Here is a 16,015-nt window from a genome sequence, read left to right on the forward strand (position 1 = left end):
GAAGAGAAAAAGAAACCGTGTCTGGGCAGTACTGATCCAGGGGAGTGAGATAGGAGATGTGACTGGGAAGCTAGGCAGGGTTAGATCTCGGAGGTCCATGCAGGGAAAGGAGGCAATGGTGTCACATGAGCGACAGACACAGCTGTCAAGAGAGTCACGCAGAATCTTAGAGGGCAGGAGTCTTGGTTGCAGTTAAGTAATGACAGGGGAGACGACGGGTCCCTCTCGGAGCTTCCCCGCCCTGCCTGGCGACCTTGCTGGATGGTCAATGTCAGTTCTAGCATTCCAGGCCGTTGGCTTCGACTCTGGTCAGGCAATGCCAAGGGGTGGTGAGCTTTCACCTCCCCCGAATCTTCCTTACGACTCCAGACATCCCAAATAAACACAATCCAAGTAAAATAAGCTCTGCAAATGCAGCTTGTGGACAAGCTCCCCAGCCTCACAGGAGAGACTGGAAGCGCAGAGCATTCTCAAGGGGGCGGCAACAGACCCCGCCAAGCCGCGCCAAACTACAGCGCCCCCCATCCGGCGCGCGGGCGCGCGCGGGGGCGGAGCTGGGGTGGTGCGTTGCGCATGCGCAGGGCCCCGCCTCCTGGCGAGGGGGTGGGGCGGGCGCTGGGGCGGGGGCTGTGACGTCAGGTGCGCGCGTGGCTCCGGCTGCGCAGGAACAGCTGGTGCCTCCGAAGGCGGCCGGCGGGCGGACGGGCTCGGGTGCTGGTGGCCGCCCGCGCCACGCTGCGGGAGCTGACGCCGCCGCCGCTGCCGCCGCCTCGCACCGCCGCACCATGTCCGGCCAGCTGGAGCGTTGCGAGCGCGAGTGGCATGAGCTGGAGGGAGAATTTCAGGAATTGCAGGTAGGGCCGGGCCACCTGGTCGCGCAACTCTGCTACCTGCGGTGCGGTGCCTTCCCCTTCCTGCCAACCCAGCCGGGGCGGTGGGGACCATCAGGGTCCAGGGGGCTGCCCCTGGCTGGGCACTGGGGGCTGGTGGTCCGCGTGGGCCAGCACCCTCCTATCTCCCAGCACTTCAGTTCTTCATCCACTTGGGGCGCCCGGTGGAAGCTCCCCATTACTCCGCCTTCGCACCGACTCTTTGCTCCGCGCATCTCCTTCTCTGCAGAAAGTTGGTCTGTGGCCTCTGAGGGGAACTTCCAGGTGTGTCATGTGGGGGAGGCCTGAGGGGACTGGAGAACTGGGACTCAGTTCAGCCCAGTGCTGGGACTCAGAACAGCCCAGCCCCCACCTCCGCAGGGGTCTCTCCTAACCGCACCCCTGTCCACCTGCTTTTGGCAGCCTAACTTCTGTATTTTGGTGGAGCAGTGCTCTCTTCTGCAACTACATTTTGAGAGATGTGCTTGGGAGCCGTTCCCCTTGAACCCCTAGGCTTTGCTCAGGGATTAGAGACCCCTGTTCTGCGTCTTTGGGACTCTGGTGTCTGTGCCCTCCTCTGTGCTGCTACTGCAGGCTGAGTTTGGCGTTGTGGATGGCATCTGTCAGTTCTGACAGCTGCGTTGCCTCCCTCCGTGATAGAGGCTGCTCTCAGCCCTCACCCATCTGGCCCAGAACCTTATACGGAGTAGGGATAGGGCAGATGTAAGAGAGGACCCTTGAGAAAATGGCATTGCCCCTGTGGGGTCCTGGCAGGAAGAGCTGCCCCTGAAAGGAGGTTCAGACAGGTCTCAGCTACCAACTCGGGTGGCTAGAGACACCTCACACATGAAACCTTGGGGTTGGCCAAGAGGGACTCCTGGACCAGTTTTGGAGATGGGGCTTTTTCCTCTGCAGCTACTAGATTGTGTCTGTTTTCTCTGAAGTTGGGCTCTGTTTGCCCGAAACCATACTGCACAGCTCTGCCCCACTTTTTCCCATCCCCGGCTGGAGCCATGACATTTTCCCTGTCCATGTAGCTCTCATCTCCAGTTGACTGGCCTCTTACAGGGTCCAGAGGAGGGGAGAGGAGATTGTCTGTGATGAGTCTTCTGGTCCTGAGGCAGTAGGCCCTGATGTTTAAAGAGGGAGTTGCTGCAGAGACAGAGCAGGAAGACGGGGGCGAGGGGTCTGTTTTAGGCATGAGCAGAGAATAAAGTATCCAGAACCGGTATGCCTTTCTCGGCCTGTGCGGCATGTGTGGGTTGGTGCCCTCTCCTTCACGTCTGGGGCTTGGGGCCCACCCAGTTCTCAGGGGACCGGTCTGGCCCCAGTCCCATCAAGAAGATTCAGCTGCCTCCTAACACTTTGTCCTACTGGCTCTTGGGTCATATTCAGCTGTGAAGCCATGGAAGGGATGTTAGGGTCGGGAGAGGGAGAAGAGTTTTACCGTGTGGAGCTTTCGTTCCTGAATTCCTTTCCCTTGCCCTGCCTTACACTAGGAGGAGGAGTTGTCTTAACACTTCAGAGCCATGCAATTAATGCAATCAACAGCAATTAGCTAGCTAGTCTTGGCAGGCAGAGCTCGCAAAGGAGACATTGGATTTGTTGTTGTGTTCTTACTTGGTATCTTTGGGGTTCAGGTATGTGAGAGACAGAGAGGAATTGGGAATTCTGGGTTTTGTCCCCTGGTGCACAGCGAGGGCTGGAGGACAGCTGACTGTGGGGAAACTGTGGTGTCCGTTACTCAGTTCTTCAGGTGGGGGAACTGGAATGGACTGGGCCTATGGGGAGGAGGGACTCTGCTGGCCTCAGGGTTTGGTGGACAACTCCTGGGTCAGAGGTCAGTGATGGATGGAAGGCCACAGAGTCCCCCATGAGTCAAGGTCATAGACATTGTCTGTATCTTCATAGATGAGGAAACTGAAACTTGAGAATCTAATTCACTCAGCTGGGGTCACACAGCTCTTGAGAGGTAAAGCTGCCATTAGAACTTAGTAGTCTGGAGGGTGGTGGGGATTTGGACATTGGGGAGGGTATGTGCTATGATGAGTGCTGTGAAATGTGTAAACCTGGCGATTCACAGACCTGTACCCCTGGGGATAAAAATATATTATATGTTTATTAAAATTTAAAAAAAAAAGAACTTAGTAGTCTGAATGCTTAGTTTGGATGTCTGTCATTGTGCTCTCTCTTCTCACTTCCACATCCCCCATAATAAATATGAGAGCTTTGAACTCCCGAGATGAAAGTTTCTGGGATATGTGTATAATAAGTAGGGTATACGTTGTCATTGGGTTTGTGTTGGACAGACTTTCAGATATGAGACATTTATTGGGGGGCAAGGAGGTCACAACAGGTAGGCAGGTGAACAGATTGGAACTAAAAGGAAGGATTAATTTTTTTTTTACCAGAAAATTCCCGTGTATCTTAATTTTCCTAAATCTGCCTCTGAATCTGGGATTTGTGGGTTTCATGTTTGTATCTCTCTGATTCTTTCTTGGGGTCATAGCTAATGTCTGTGTTTCACCTCTTCTTCCCTTTTTCAAATGAATAGAGGAAAGAGGAAACCTAATTGTCAGACCACAGAGGATTCAAAATGTCTTTGGAATCCCCTCACCGCAAAAGTCATACTCTCTGGGACTTTCTAGAGGAAAGGATCTGTTCTCTTTTGACTGATTTGTATCTGCCAGGGCCTCACTAGACTCAGGGGCAAGGTCAGGTGGCTGTGGGAACTTTGGTTTTGGCTGGCTGGGGTTTCATCCATGCTGGTGAATTGAGCATCAGTCTGAGACGAGCCTACGTTTGGCCCTGTGGCCTGTGGTGTGACCACAGAAGGTCACTTACAGACACTGTGGCAGGTGATTTAATAAGCGTTTCCTGACTTGCATCACTGGAAACCTGACCCCATCCCTCCCCATCCAGGAAGGAGGTGGCCCGAAGAGGCTGTTCCCTAAATCTGACCTTACAGAAATGCAGGGACCTGGTAGGCCACTGTAAAGATTTTGGCTTTTCCTACCAATGAAACAGGCATCTCTCTGGCTGCTGTGTATACTATAGACATGAGAGGGACACAAGAGAGGGACACATGAGAGGGAAGCAAGAAGGTCAGTATTATTGTATGAAAACTCTACGAAAGAGATCCTGTTATCCCGTTTTACAGAGGGAAACTCATATACCCAGAGTCATATGTCTTGTAAGTACTGGAGTCAGGATTCAAACCCAGGCTGTTGAATGTCAGGGTCTATACACTTAACCACTGCTTAAGGCAGGTCTGTGCCCTGGGCACACTTTTGTAGGCTTTTCTCTTCCATCTTCCATTGCCTTACGGGTCTCTTTCTTTAGAAGTGCTTTGTATGGAAAGCCCCTGGACAGGGAGTCACAGTTCCTGGGTTCAGGCCTGAGGCCTGTGCCTGTCTAGTATCTGACCTTCAGCAAGCCATCACTCTGAGCTTCTGAGTTTCTTTATCTACAAAACAAAGACTGACAATAATAACGGTAAGAGCTAACTGTAGGGTACATGGATTATCCCATTTAATCTAAATGACCAACCCTGCTTTAGACTGAGGCTAAGAGATGTTAACTAACTTGAAAGTCATGGAATTTTGGAATTTGAACCCAGGTCTGCTGTGTATGTCAGATATTTTGGGGGTTCCTAACACTGTGGGCTCCCAAAGTATCTTGAGACCCTTGGCTCTGCAAAGAAGCTTTTGAACTTGTGGGGTCTCATTTCATTCGTGCACTACTTTATATATGCTCTCTCTCTATATATAATATAAATGTATATGTAGTAAAGCACTGAACTATAGATATATATATATAAATGCATATGTATAATACATTAGTCAGGATTCTTAGTTGCAAGTGACAGAAACCCCACTCAGCTGGCTTTAAGCCAAAAAAGGAATTTATTGGCTCATATATTGGGAAGTCCAGTGACAAACGGCTTCAGGCCAGGCTAGGTCCAGGGGCTCCAATGATGTCCCTGTGTGTGTGTGTCTCTCTGTTTCTTCTTCTTCTTCTTCAGATTTTATTTATTTATTTATTTTAGAGAGAGATGTGTGTGCGTTCGCAAGTGTGGGGAGGAACAGAGGAAGAGGGACAAGCAGACTCCATGCTGAGGGCACAGCCCGATGTGGGGCTCGATCCCACAACCCCGAGATCGTGACCCTTACCGAAACAAAGGGTTGGACACATAACTAAATAGCCACCCAGGCACCCCCTCTCTGTGTCTTCTATATCAGCCTTGTTCTCAGGCAGTCTCTTTCATGTTGTGGCAAAGAGGTACACACTGGCCACCCCAGGCTGACGTCTCCCAACTCAGCAAATCTGGCCAAGACAGAGCGACTTTTCCTTGGTAATTCCCACAGGAGTCCCACACAAGCCATATGAAAGAAGAATGAGGGAGATCTGGATAAACCTATAAAGGAAAATGAAAATACTGGTAGTAAGAAAAGAGAGAGGGATGCTGGACAGGCATCTTTGGCGGGGGGGTCATAGAAGTAGTTTATGTCTGTCATTCCCAGACTGTGTCAAGGCACCCCCGAGGAGCTGCATTAAGCTCCCAGGGACACCATGGGGTAATTTCAATTTTCAAGGGAAACACAGTAACATCTGTCCTACACCGCTTAGACTGCTAACTTGGGGTAGTTCATGCTTACACATTAGGTCACATTCTTTCTGGTGATGGCATATCTTTGTACAGTTAGGTTTTTAGCGATCTGTGATTAAAATCAAGTACTGTGTATGGGGTGCCTGGGTGGCTCAGAGGGTTAAGCCTCTGCCTTTGTCTCAGGTCATGATCTTGGGTTCCTGGGATCAAGTCCCGCATTGGCCTCTCTGCTCAGCAGGGAGCCTGCTTCCCTCTCTCTGTCTCTGCCTGCCTCTCTGCCTACTTGTGATCTTTGTCAAATAAATAAATAAAATCTTTCAAAAAAAAAATCAAGTAGTGTGAAAATCCGTGTGAAAAAAGAAAGGAGGGTGACAGTGTCCAATCTGATTCCAAGGTCAGAGAATTTGTGCTGAGCCCAATAGCCACACACATTCCATTAGTAAATAATTTTGGTTATTTCAGAGTGAAATAAAAATGTTTTTGTACATTTCTGCGTATTCTTTTTTTTCCCCCCAAAAGGCTACTAAGTTGTTAGGACATAAATACTTTTCAATTATTTGGCCTGAAGACTGTGGGAAGTGTACTGAGACCCAAAGGGCATGGAGAACCAGCAAAGTTTGTGAACCTTTGTTGTATGTCCTGATTGCGGTGGTGTTTACACAATTGTATATATTTGCCAGACTTCCTTTAGTTGTGCACCTGAAAATGGATGCACTGGTATGTACATTATACCTTAATAAAACTGATTTAAAAACAAATAAACCAGTATATGGCCTGTTACATAAAACTCATCTCATGACCCCTTCACAGCTGAGGAAACTACAAAGAGTTTGTATGACTTACCTAAGAAGTGACAACTCTGGGATGAAGAGTTAGGTTATCTGGCCTCCCAAATGTCTGACACCGCTGTCTAATACCCGCACTTACCGCTCCTATAACAGACATCACCAATCAATCCTGGCCCATGAAGAGTTCTTGCCAATACAGAACTGATGCCGTTTTGGTGAAGTCAACTTGCTATCCTTGGTGGTGTTTTCATGGTGATGAGTCTTAGCGAAGTATACTCAGCATCCAGAAATCTTCATTTGAACTTGATTCCTTGGAAAGAGAACTACGTAAATGTAATCTCTCAAAAACTTCTGATAGAAGCACAACTATCAGACACCACATTTTGCTGGTGGCCATGCCTCTGTTGCAACCTACTGGGTTGCCCACCCAGCTTTGCGATGCTTCTGGGCCAAACCCCTGTCGGAAAATGCCGTGAGATTCCATTGCTGGCAATTATGCAGTAAATGTGAACTCAGGTTCTGGATCTTGTGATGTAGCCAAGTTGTGTTAAGCAGGCATTTCCAGATGTTCCGCAGCCGTGCTGAGACCTGGCATCATTAACCTCATCTTCCCACCGGGGCAGAGCTTGGGGCCTCAGAGAACGGGAGAGGCAGCAGATTGCCTAAGCCTCCAACAGAAACCTGCTTGTTTGTGTCTTCTGTGCGTGGTATAGAAGGATGGCAATTAGCTGTGTAGGAAAGGAGGTATTGGCATCCCAGCTCGTAGAGGCAATGTTAGCGCTTCTCTCTCTCCCTCTCTTTTGATCCATCCTACATGTTTAGTTAGAAGTAACACATATCTGCAAAGTTAAATATTCAAGTGGAGACGTTCAGGAATTTTCAGAACACTTGTTTTTAACAGCTAAATACTGGAAACCTAATGTTCTTCCGAATGGATAACTCCACTGAACATCCTTAGAATGAGGTATGATGAGCAGAATGAGTAAACTAGAGCTACATGTGTCAACCTGGATAAATGTTTTTAAAAGAAGAGCAACATTGAGTGGAAAGTTGCAGAGACGTATATACAGTATAACATGTATGATAAAGTTAAACACATTCTAACCGATACTATGTATTGCTTGCTGATACACGTTTATGGAGTACAAGGGAGTGATATGGGCCAGATTCAGTATAGTGGAGATCAGGCAGGGCCCTGATGAGAGTCTCATTCAAAGGATTATTTTTTGTTTTTGTTTTTGTTTTTAATTTTAGATTTTTAAATTTATTTATTTGACAGAGAGAGAGCCAGCAAGAGAGGGAATACAAGCAGGGGGAGTGGGAGAGAGAGAAGCAGCCTTCCCACCAAGCAGGGAGCCTGATGTGGGGCTCGATCCCAGGACTCTGGGATCATGACTTGAGCCGAAGGCAGACGCTTAACGACTGAGCCACCCAGGCACCCCTCAAAGGAGTTTAAAGGAGGGACTATTTACAGAAGTGTGGCAGTTTAAGGGTGAGGCTTCTAGAGCTGGGGCCAGTCCTGTTCCTAAAAGGGCAGAGGGAGGGGGGCATCACCAGAGTTTGGCCAAAGCTTGTTGCTGGGGAAGGAGAGCTTCAGGACGGCGCTGCGATGGTTGATGGCTGCACCAAACCAGAGGAGGCAGGAGGAACAAATACCCCAGCTTCTCTCTCTTCCTGCTGTGCATCCCATGGGCCAGTCTCAAGTGGGAGGCAGGGTAGCGGCATCCAGGAGATCAGCCTCCTGATCCAGGGGTCAGCCTCCTTGGGCAGAGGGAAAGAATTGATCTGGGGTGAACATGGGGGCAGAAATAACCAGCAAACGGGTTCCCCTCTTTGGGGACAGAGGATAGAAATACCATCTCAAAAGAATACTTAGGGGGCCTTTAACTCTCTGTGCACTACTATTATTTGTTAAACTGAGGGTGACAAAATGGGTCCTGATGTTTATTTTCTATCAATTATATGATTTTCTTTTTTGTATGCCTGGAATATTTCATAATACAATGAGCAGGAGGCCAGAAAGTAACCCAACAGTACCAAAACGCTAATAAAGAAAAACAGCTCCGGGGTGCCTGGCTGGCTCAGTTGGAAGAGCCTGTGACTCTTGATCTCGGGTCACGAGTTCGAGCCCCATGTTGGGTGCAGGGATTACTTAAATAAATAAAACTGAAAGAAAAGGAGGCGCCTGGGTGGCTCAGTGGGTTGAGCCTCTGCCTTCGGCTCGAGTCGTGATCTCGGGGTTCTGGGGTCGAGCCCCGCGTCAGGCTCTCTGCTCAGCAGGGAGCCTGCTTCCTCCCCTCTCTCTCTGCCTGCCTCTTGGCCTACTTGTGATCTCTCTCTCTCTGTCAAACAAATAAATAAAATATTAAAATAAAAACTGAAAGAAAAGAAAAAAGAAAGGCAGTTTTATAGGTTCACTGTCATTTACATGTGATTATGACCATGTAGATATTGTTTACTGCAGAGTTGAGTAGTGAACTATGCTTTTTTTCTCTTTTGGAGATTTTAACTAAATTTATATAGTTAGCATTTAATTCTTTACTGGCAGTGCTTATAATTATCCTTTTTTTTTTTTTTAACCGCTTAAAGCTCCTTCCTTAGATATTCTGTCAAGTGTGTTTCTTTTCTTTGGCCTTGAACTAGACAAGTTAGGGGCTGGGGGCTTTGCTTTGTGCTCCCGAATGGAGTTTTTTCTTTCTTTCTTTTGCAGCTGTTTGTCTACTTTGGTACCCCCAGCACTCGGGGTTATTTTTAGAGGTAGCAACTTGATGTGGGAGTCAATCACATTTAATAAGCTGGTACTCCCTGCACCATGTGCAGAGAGCGGACTCCCAGTGTTTGGTGTTTCCCGTGTTCCAATCCACTGCTGCCAAGTTTAGAAATTAAAATAGTGGTTTGGCAGTTTGTCATTTTCTTTAAAACTTAAACGTACATTTACCATATGACCCGCAATTCCATTCCTAGGTATCTACCCAAGAGAAATGAAAATATGTCTACACAAAGATTTGTACATGTTCATGGAAGTATTATTTATAATAGCCAAGAAGTGGAAATAATTGGAATGCCCGATAACAGGTGAATGGATTAACAAAGTGTGATGCATCTATACTAAATTTTTATTGTTAAGTAGCAATAAGAACATAGTAATACATGCTTCCCCCCTACTATCCGAAAGTACCACCTTCCGGTGAAACCTTTCGTACGCCAGAATGGCGTAAAGCAAAGAGTATCCCCTGCTTCCCGAAAGTTCGAGTTACACCACTGCTTTTTTTGAAAGACCTCCACTAGTACCTGTTTTTGCTAACCAAAAGAGATCCAAGGAGGATTCTCACTTCTATAAAAAAAGCCATTGCTCCGGGTGCCTGGGTGGCTCAGCGGGTTAAAGCCTCTGCCTTCAGCTCAGGTCATGATCTCAGGGTCCTGGCATCCAGCCCCGCGTCGGGCTCTCTGCTCGGCAGGGAGCCTGCTTCCTTCTCGCTCTCTGCCTGCCTCTGCCTGCTTGTGATCTCTGTCTGTCAAATAAACAAATAAAATCTTAAAAAAAAAAAAAAAAACAAACCATTGCTCTACTAATGGCGGTCTTTCGTAAAAGCAAAATGGCATAACGTGAACTTTCAGAAAGCCGGGACACTTGTGTATGCTCCAACATGAATAAACCTCAAAAACAGGAGTGTTTTTGCTGAGTGAAAGAAGCCAGACCCCACACACAAACTGTATGACTCCATTTATATGAACTATTCAGAAAAGACCAATCTGTAGAGACAGAAGTAGGGTAGGGGTTGCCAGGGGCCGGAGGGAGGGGAGCAGAGGGAGGAGTGAGCGCTGTCATAGACGTGAGGGATCTTACTGGGTGGTGTAATGTCCAAAAATGATGTGGTAATAGTTGCATAACTTGGCAAATATATAAGCATCACTGAATTGTACACGTAAAATGAGTGAATTAGGGGCATCTCGGTGGCTCAGTGGGTTAAAGCCTCTGCCTTCGGCTCAGGTCATGATCCGGGGTCCTGGGATTGAGCCCTGCTTCGGGCTCTCTGCTCAGCAAGGAGCCTGCGTCCCCCTCTCCCTGCCTGCCTCTCTGCCTACTTGTGATCTCTGTCTGTCAAATAAATAAATAAAATCTTTTTTAAAAAATGAGTGAATTACACCTCAAAATTGTTTAAAAATGATGGCTAACGTTTTTGGTTTGTAGAAAAAACACCCAATTTGATTGTTCAAAGATCTACATTTTTAGGTGTCTGCTTAGTTACTAGCTTGATGAAGGATTCGTTCGACGAGGCTCCAAGTCCTTGTTTTTTGTGTCTTTAGGATGATAGCGCCCAGGGCCAGAGTTTGGTAATAATGAGTCCAAGATTTGTGGCTTCTCTTCTTACTTTGTGTGGCTAACTTTGCCTAGAAGGAGAACTCTGTGCTTTGGCATTTTAGTCTAGATTCTGACACTTGCCTCTGAAATAAAGACATTCAATCCAAACTGGCAAAGCCAAACAGAATAAAACAGCATTTCTTTGTTTATGTAGTTGGGAAGTCAGAGGTGTACCAGCTGCAGGAATGAGTTGATCCAGGGGCTCAAATGGAGCCATCCGGGCTCAGCCTTCATCTGCCCCTCTGCCCCGTTTTCCCATCATTTGGATTCATGTTCAAGCAAGACAGCTCTATTAGCTCTGGGCTCACATGAGCTCTTCCTCCTTCAGATTAGTGGAAAAAGAGCTGCTCTTTTAAAGCATTTCTGGTAAAAGCTTCCCCCTCCCCGACCCCCAACTGAGATTTGTGGGTTTTGTTTTGTTTTTTGATTTTATTTTATTTTATTTTATTTTTTTGATTTGTGGGTTTTGAATGCCTGTCCCTGAATTGGCCATTTGGGTCCCGAGGGTGATATTCTGATTGGCCAGGCCCGGATCACATGCCCTGGAACCTGGGGCAAGTTCAACCCCATTCCTAGCCAGATTTCAGTAACTGAGTAGGGGGAGGGCTGGGTTTCCAAAGAACCCGTGGAGACATTAACCAGAAGGGGAATAGCTGCCTAGTTGGCAGAAGCAATAGAAGGCTTCCATATGGTGACCAATTCCATTTGAGGCTACAGGTTCAAGGCCGACTGGATGAAAGCCAGGGCTGGATTGCTGCGGTGTGGCTCTTCCTGCTCCTGGAAGATGCATTTCAAAACACAGGTCTGAGGGACCTGTGTCTGAGGGACACGCTCATGTGCGGAGGATAGCTGGGGATTCCAAGGGCAGACAAGAATTGTATTCCCCACCCGACCTCCCAGAACCACCCCATGGACAGTGCATTAAGAGACAGCTGTTGAGGGGCACTGGTGGCTTAGTTGTTCAGTGTCTTCCTTTGGCTCGGGTTATGGTCCTGGGATCCTGAAATCGAGCCCTGCATTGGGCTCTCTCTGCTCTGTGAGAAGCCCGCTTCTCTCTTTCCCACTCCCCCTGCTTGTGTTCCCTCTCTCGCTGTGACTCTCTCTGTCAAATAAATAAAATCTTTTAAAAAAAAAGAAAGAGAGAGAGCTGTTGTAAAATGGTGCAGCTGCTATGGAAAATGGTATGGTGGTTCCTAAAAAAAAATATTAAATGTGGAATTACTATTTGATGTAGCAATCCCACTTCTGGTTATATACCCAAGAGAACTGAGAGCAGGGACTCCAAACAGATATTATACACCCAAATGTTCATACTAACATTATTCACAACAGCCAAGATACGGAAGCAGCCCAAATGTCCATCGAATGATGAATGGATAAAGAAGGTGTGGTGTGTGTGTGTGTGTGTGTGTGTATGTACGTGTATGTATGTATATATATATGATTCAGCCATAAAAGAGAATGAAATCTTGCCATTTAGAGCAACGTAGATGGAGCTAGAGGGTATTATGCTAAGCGAAATAAGTCAGAGAAAGACAAATACCATGTGATTTCACTCATATGTGGAATGTAAGAAACAAAACAGGCAAAGGGGAAAAATGAGGCAAACCAAAAAACAAACTTAATTATAGAGAACAAACTGATCATTACCAGAGGAGAGGGGAGTGGGGAGATGGGTTAAATAGGTGATGGCAATTAAGGAGGGCACTTGTGATGAGCTTTGGGTGATGTATGGAAGGGTTGAATCAATATATTGTACACCTGAAACTAATATAACATTGTATGTTAACTGATAGGAATTTTTAAAAATGTAGTAACTTATCTCCCCTTACTCCCCCCAAAAGCTCTCTGCATTTTTCCCAAAATATGTATTTTTTAAAAAAAATTTTAATTTTTATTTTTCTTTATTTTATTTTATTATTTATTTATTAACATATAATGTATTATTTGCTTCAGGGGTACAGGTCTGTGAATCATCAGTCTTACACATTTCACAGCACTCACCATAGCACACACCCTTCCCAGTGTCCATCACCCACCCACCCTATCCCTCCCCTCTACCCCCAGCAACCCTCAGTTTGTTTTGTGAGATTAAGAGTCTCTTGTGCTTTGTCTCCCTCCTGATCCCATCTTGTTTCATTTTTTCCCTCCCGGCCCCCCACAACTTCACCACCCTGCCTCTCAAATTCCTCATATCAGAGAGATCATATGATAATTGTCTTTCTCTGATTGACTTATTTCGCTCAGCATAATACCCTCTAGTTCCACCCACCCAAAATATTTCTGAGAAGTCAGACATAAATTATGAAGAACTAGAAGGGTTCACATGTTGTATGATTCAATTAAACTATATTCTCTTCTGTTGGTTTTTTTTTCTTCTGTTGGGTTTTTTTAAAAAAAGACATAATATATGGTTCTACATATATAGAGTATCTGGAAGGTCAAATTCAGAGACAAAGTAGGATGGTGGTTTCCAGGGGCTGGGGAAACAGAAAATGGAGTTATTATTTAATGGATTTGGAGTTTCAGTTGAGATGATGAAAAAGTTCTAGAGATGGATGGTGGCGATGGTTTCACAATGATGTGAACATATCTGATACCACCTAATTGTACGCTTAAAATTATTACTTTTAAAGATTTTGTTTATTTGAGAGAGACGGGGAGAAAGAGAGAGACCACGAGTGGGAGGGGCAGAGGGAGAAGCAGACTCACTGCTGAACAGGGACCCCTATTTGGGGCTTGATCCCAGGACCCTGAGATCATGACCAGAGCCAAAGGCAGCCGCTTAACTGACTGAGCCACCCAGGTGCCCCTACACTTAAAATTATTAAGATGCTGGGGCACCTGGGTGGCTCAGTGGGTTAGGCCTCTGTCTTCGGCTCAGGTCATGATCTCAGGGTTCTGGGATCAAGCCCCACATCGGGCTCTCTACTGAGCAGGGAGCCTGTTTCCCCCTCTTTCTCTGCCTGCCTCTCTGCCTACTTGTGGTCTCTGTCTGTCGAATAAATAAATAAAATCTTTTAAAAAATTATTAAGATGCTAATACTATATGTATTTTATTAAAATCAAAAATTTTTGACATTTTAAATTATTAAAACAGTAAATTTCATATGTATTTTACCACAGTTAGAGAGCGAGAATAGGAAGCAGCTGTCTGGAGAAAAGTTAGGATCCAAGAAATAATTGATAACCTTTCCTACTGCTTGTGGGACTGGTACGAGGTGGAATCAGCAGAGTCTGGTTGTGGGCAAGGAATGCCCCGGGAGTGGAGAATATGTCACACTGAGGGCCCTGTTTCTGACTCCCCCACCCCAACCCCACATTGTCCTCCTCCTAACTGACAAATCTTGAGTCAGGAACTGAAGACAAGATTGGTCCCAGATGTATGGTCTCCAATATAAGATCTCCCCTGGGAAGTGGCTCTAGCTAATGGCAGAGAGAAAGAACCAAAGGGGAGCAGGAGTGACTCCATATGCAGGGGACAAAATAGTGGCAAGGCTCATGGACTTCCTATCCCTACCCAGTCTGATGCCTTAGGATTGAGCAGAAAGTATCACCAGCAGAGATTAGAGAAGTGCCTGTAGAAAAGTAGATGTCACGGAGTGCTGGTGAGGTGTTGACAACTGTCATAAGCTGTGGGTGGGAGTGTAAATTGGTACAGCCACTCTGTGGGCAGTTTGCCAAGATCTATTAAAACTAAAAACAAGGCTGTACACTCTGACCCAGTGATCCTTCTCTTCCCTAGAGAGATGCTTGTGTGTGTGCCCAGGGAGGCAGTGCGAGGCTATTAGTCAATGTTGCGTTGTTGGTTACAGACAGAGACTGGAAACAACCTAAATAAATGTCCAGCATTAGAACGGCTCCATAAACGGTAGTATGTTCGTAGCGTGAAATATTGCCTAGCACTAAAAAGATTGAAGTACATCTCTACATTCTCATGTTGGTAGATCTTCAAGACATATTGTTGAGCAATAAAAAGAAACTTGTGGAATCATGTCCATATTTTGATACTGTTTATATATATATATATTTAAAGATTTTATTTATTTATTTGACAGAGACACAGCGAGAGAGGGAACACAAGCAGAGGGAGGGGGAGAGGGAGAAGCAGGCTTCCCTCTGAGCAGGGAGCCCAATGCGGGGCTCGATCCCAGGACCCTGGGACCATTACCTGAACTGAAGGCAGACGCTTAACGACCGAGCTACCCAGGCGCCCCTGATACTGTTTATATATATATATATATATATATATATATATATATATATATTTAAAGATTGTATTTATTTATTTGACAGACAGAGATCACAAGTAGGCAGAGAGGCGGGCAGAGAGAGAGAGAGGAAGGGAAGCAGGCTCCCCGCTGAGCAGAGAACCCGATGCGGGGCTCGGTCCCAGGACCCTGGGATCACGACCTGAGCTGAAGGCAGAGGCTTTAACCCACTGAGCCACCCAGGCGCCCCCCCGCTAATATATTTTTAAAAATCAAAAGTATGTGCTAAGATATAAGCTAAGCTGCTATAACAAAGATATCCCCAAATTAAAAAAAAAAAAAAAAGGCTTAAGGGGTGCCTGGGTGGCTCAGTGGTTTAAGCCGCTGCCTTTGGCTCAGGTCATGATCTCAGGGTCCTGGGATTGAGTCCCGCATCAGGCTCTCTGCTCGGCAGGGAGCCTGCTTCCCTCTCACTCTCTCTGCCTGCCTCTCTGCCTACTTGTGATCTCTCTCTGTTAAATAAATAAATAAAATCTTTAAAAAAAAAGAAGCTTAAATGAGATAGCATCTTTCTCACGTAACAGTCCAAAGGGAGGTGTGGTCCAGGTTAAATGGTGTTCAGTTTCAGTTATGTGTGTTCATATGTATGAAACAACAATGATTACATTTTGCTCATGGAGTCTGTGGGTTGGGAGTTTAGACAGGGCGTGATGAGAATGTCTTGACTGTGCTCTGTGATGTTGGAGATCTTAGCTGGGAAGACTGAATGGACGGGGGTAGCTTACTTGGCTGTGGCCGGAATCATCTGGTAGTTCTTTACCCACACACCTAGATGTCTGATCTGCAATGATGAGAATGTTCGTATCATTTGGGACTGTTGGTCAGAGTGCCTACGTGTGACTTCTCTGTGTGGCTAGGATTTCCATACAACATGGTGGCCTCGGGGTAGTTGGACTGTTTGCTCTAAAGCAAGTGTTCCAGCAATAAGGCAGAAGCCACATGGGCTTCATGACTTTTTTTTCTCAGAGCCTGTAGTGTTGCTCTTGCCATATTTTATTGGTCACAACCAGCCACAAGCCTGTCTCTATTTAAGAGGTGGGAACAGAGATCCCACCTCTACGTGAGGCGTGCTAAAGGATGGGCCATCATGTTTTAACACCATCACAGGTGCGAAG

The 16,015-nt window shown here is 46.4% G+C and overlaps 1 protein-coding gene across 1 annotated transcript in view; it reads left to right on the top strand.

Moving 5' to 3' along the window:
- The first annotated feature begins 647 nt into the window (after positions 1-647).
- The window catches only part of TMEM120B (transmembrane protein 120B), a 43,002-nt gene continuing 27,634 nt past the window's right edge, over positions 648-16,015 (top strand). Inside the window, exon 1 of the mRNA XM_080821067.1 lies at positions 648-854. Within this exon, the coding sequence (XP_080677193.1) occupies positions 786-854 (69 nt within the window). The 5' untranslated portion in view covers positions 648-785. The remainder of the gene's footprint in view (positions 855-16,015) is intronic.

This window comes from Martes martes (assembly GCF_963455335.1).
Source record: "Martes martes genome assembly, chromosome: 13".
NCBI classification, from domain to species: Eukaryota; Metazoa; Chordata; class Mammalia; order Carnivora; family Mustelidae; genus Martes; species Martes martes.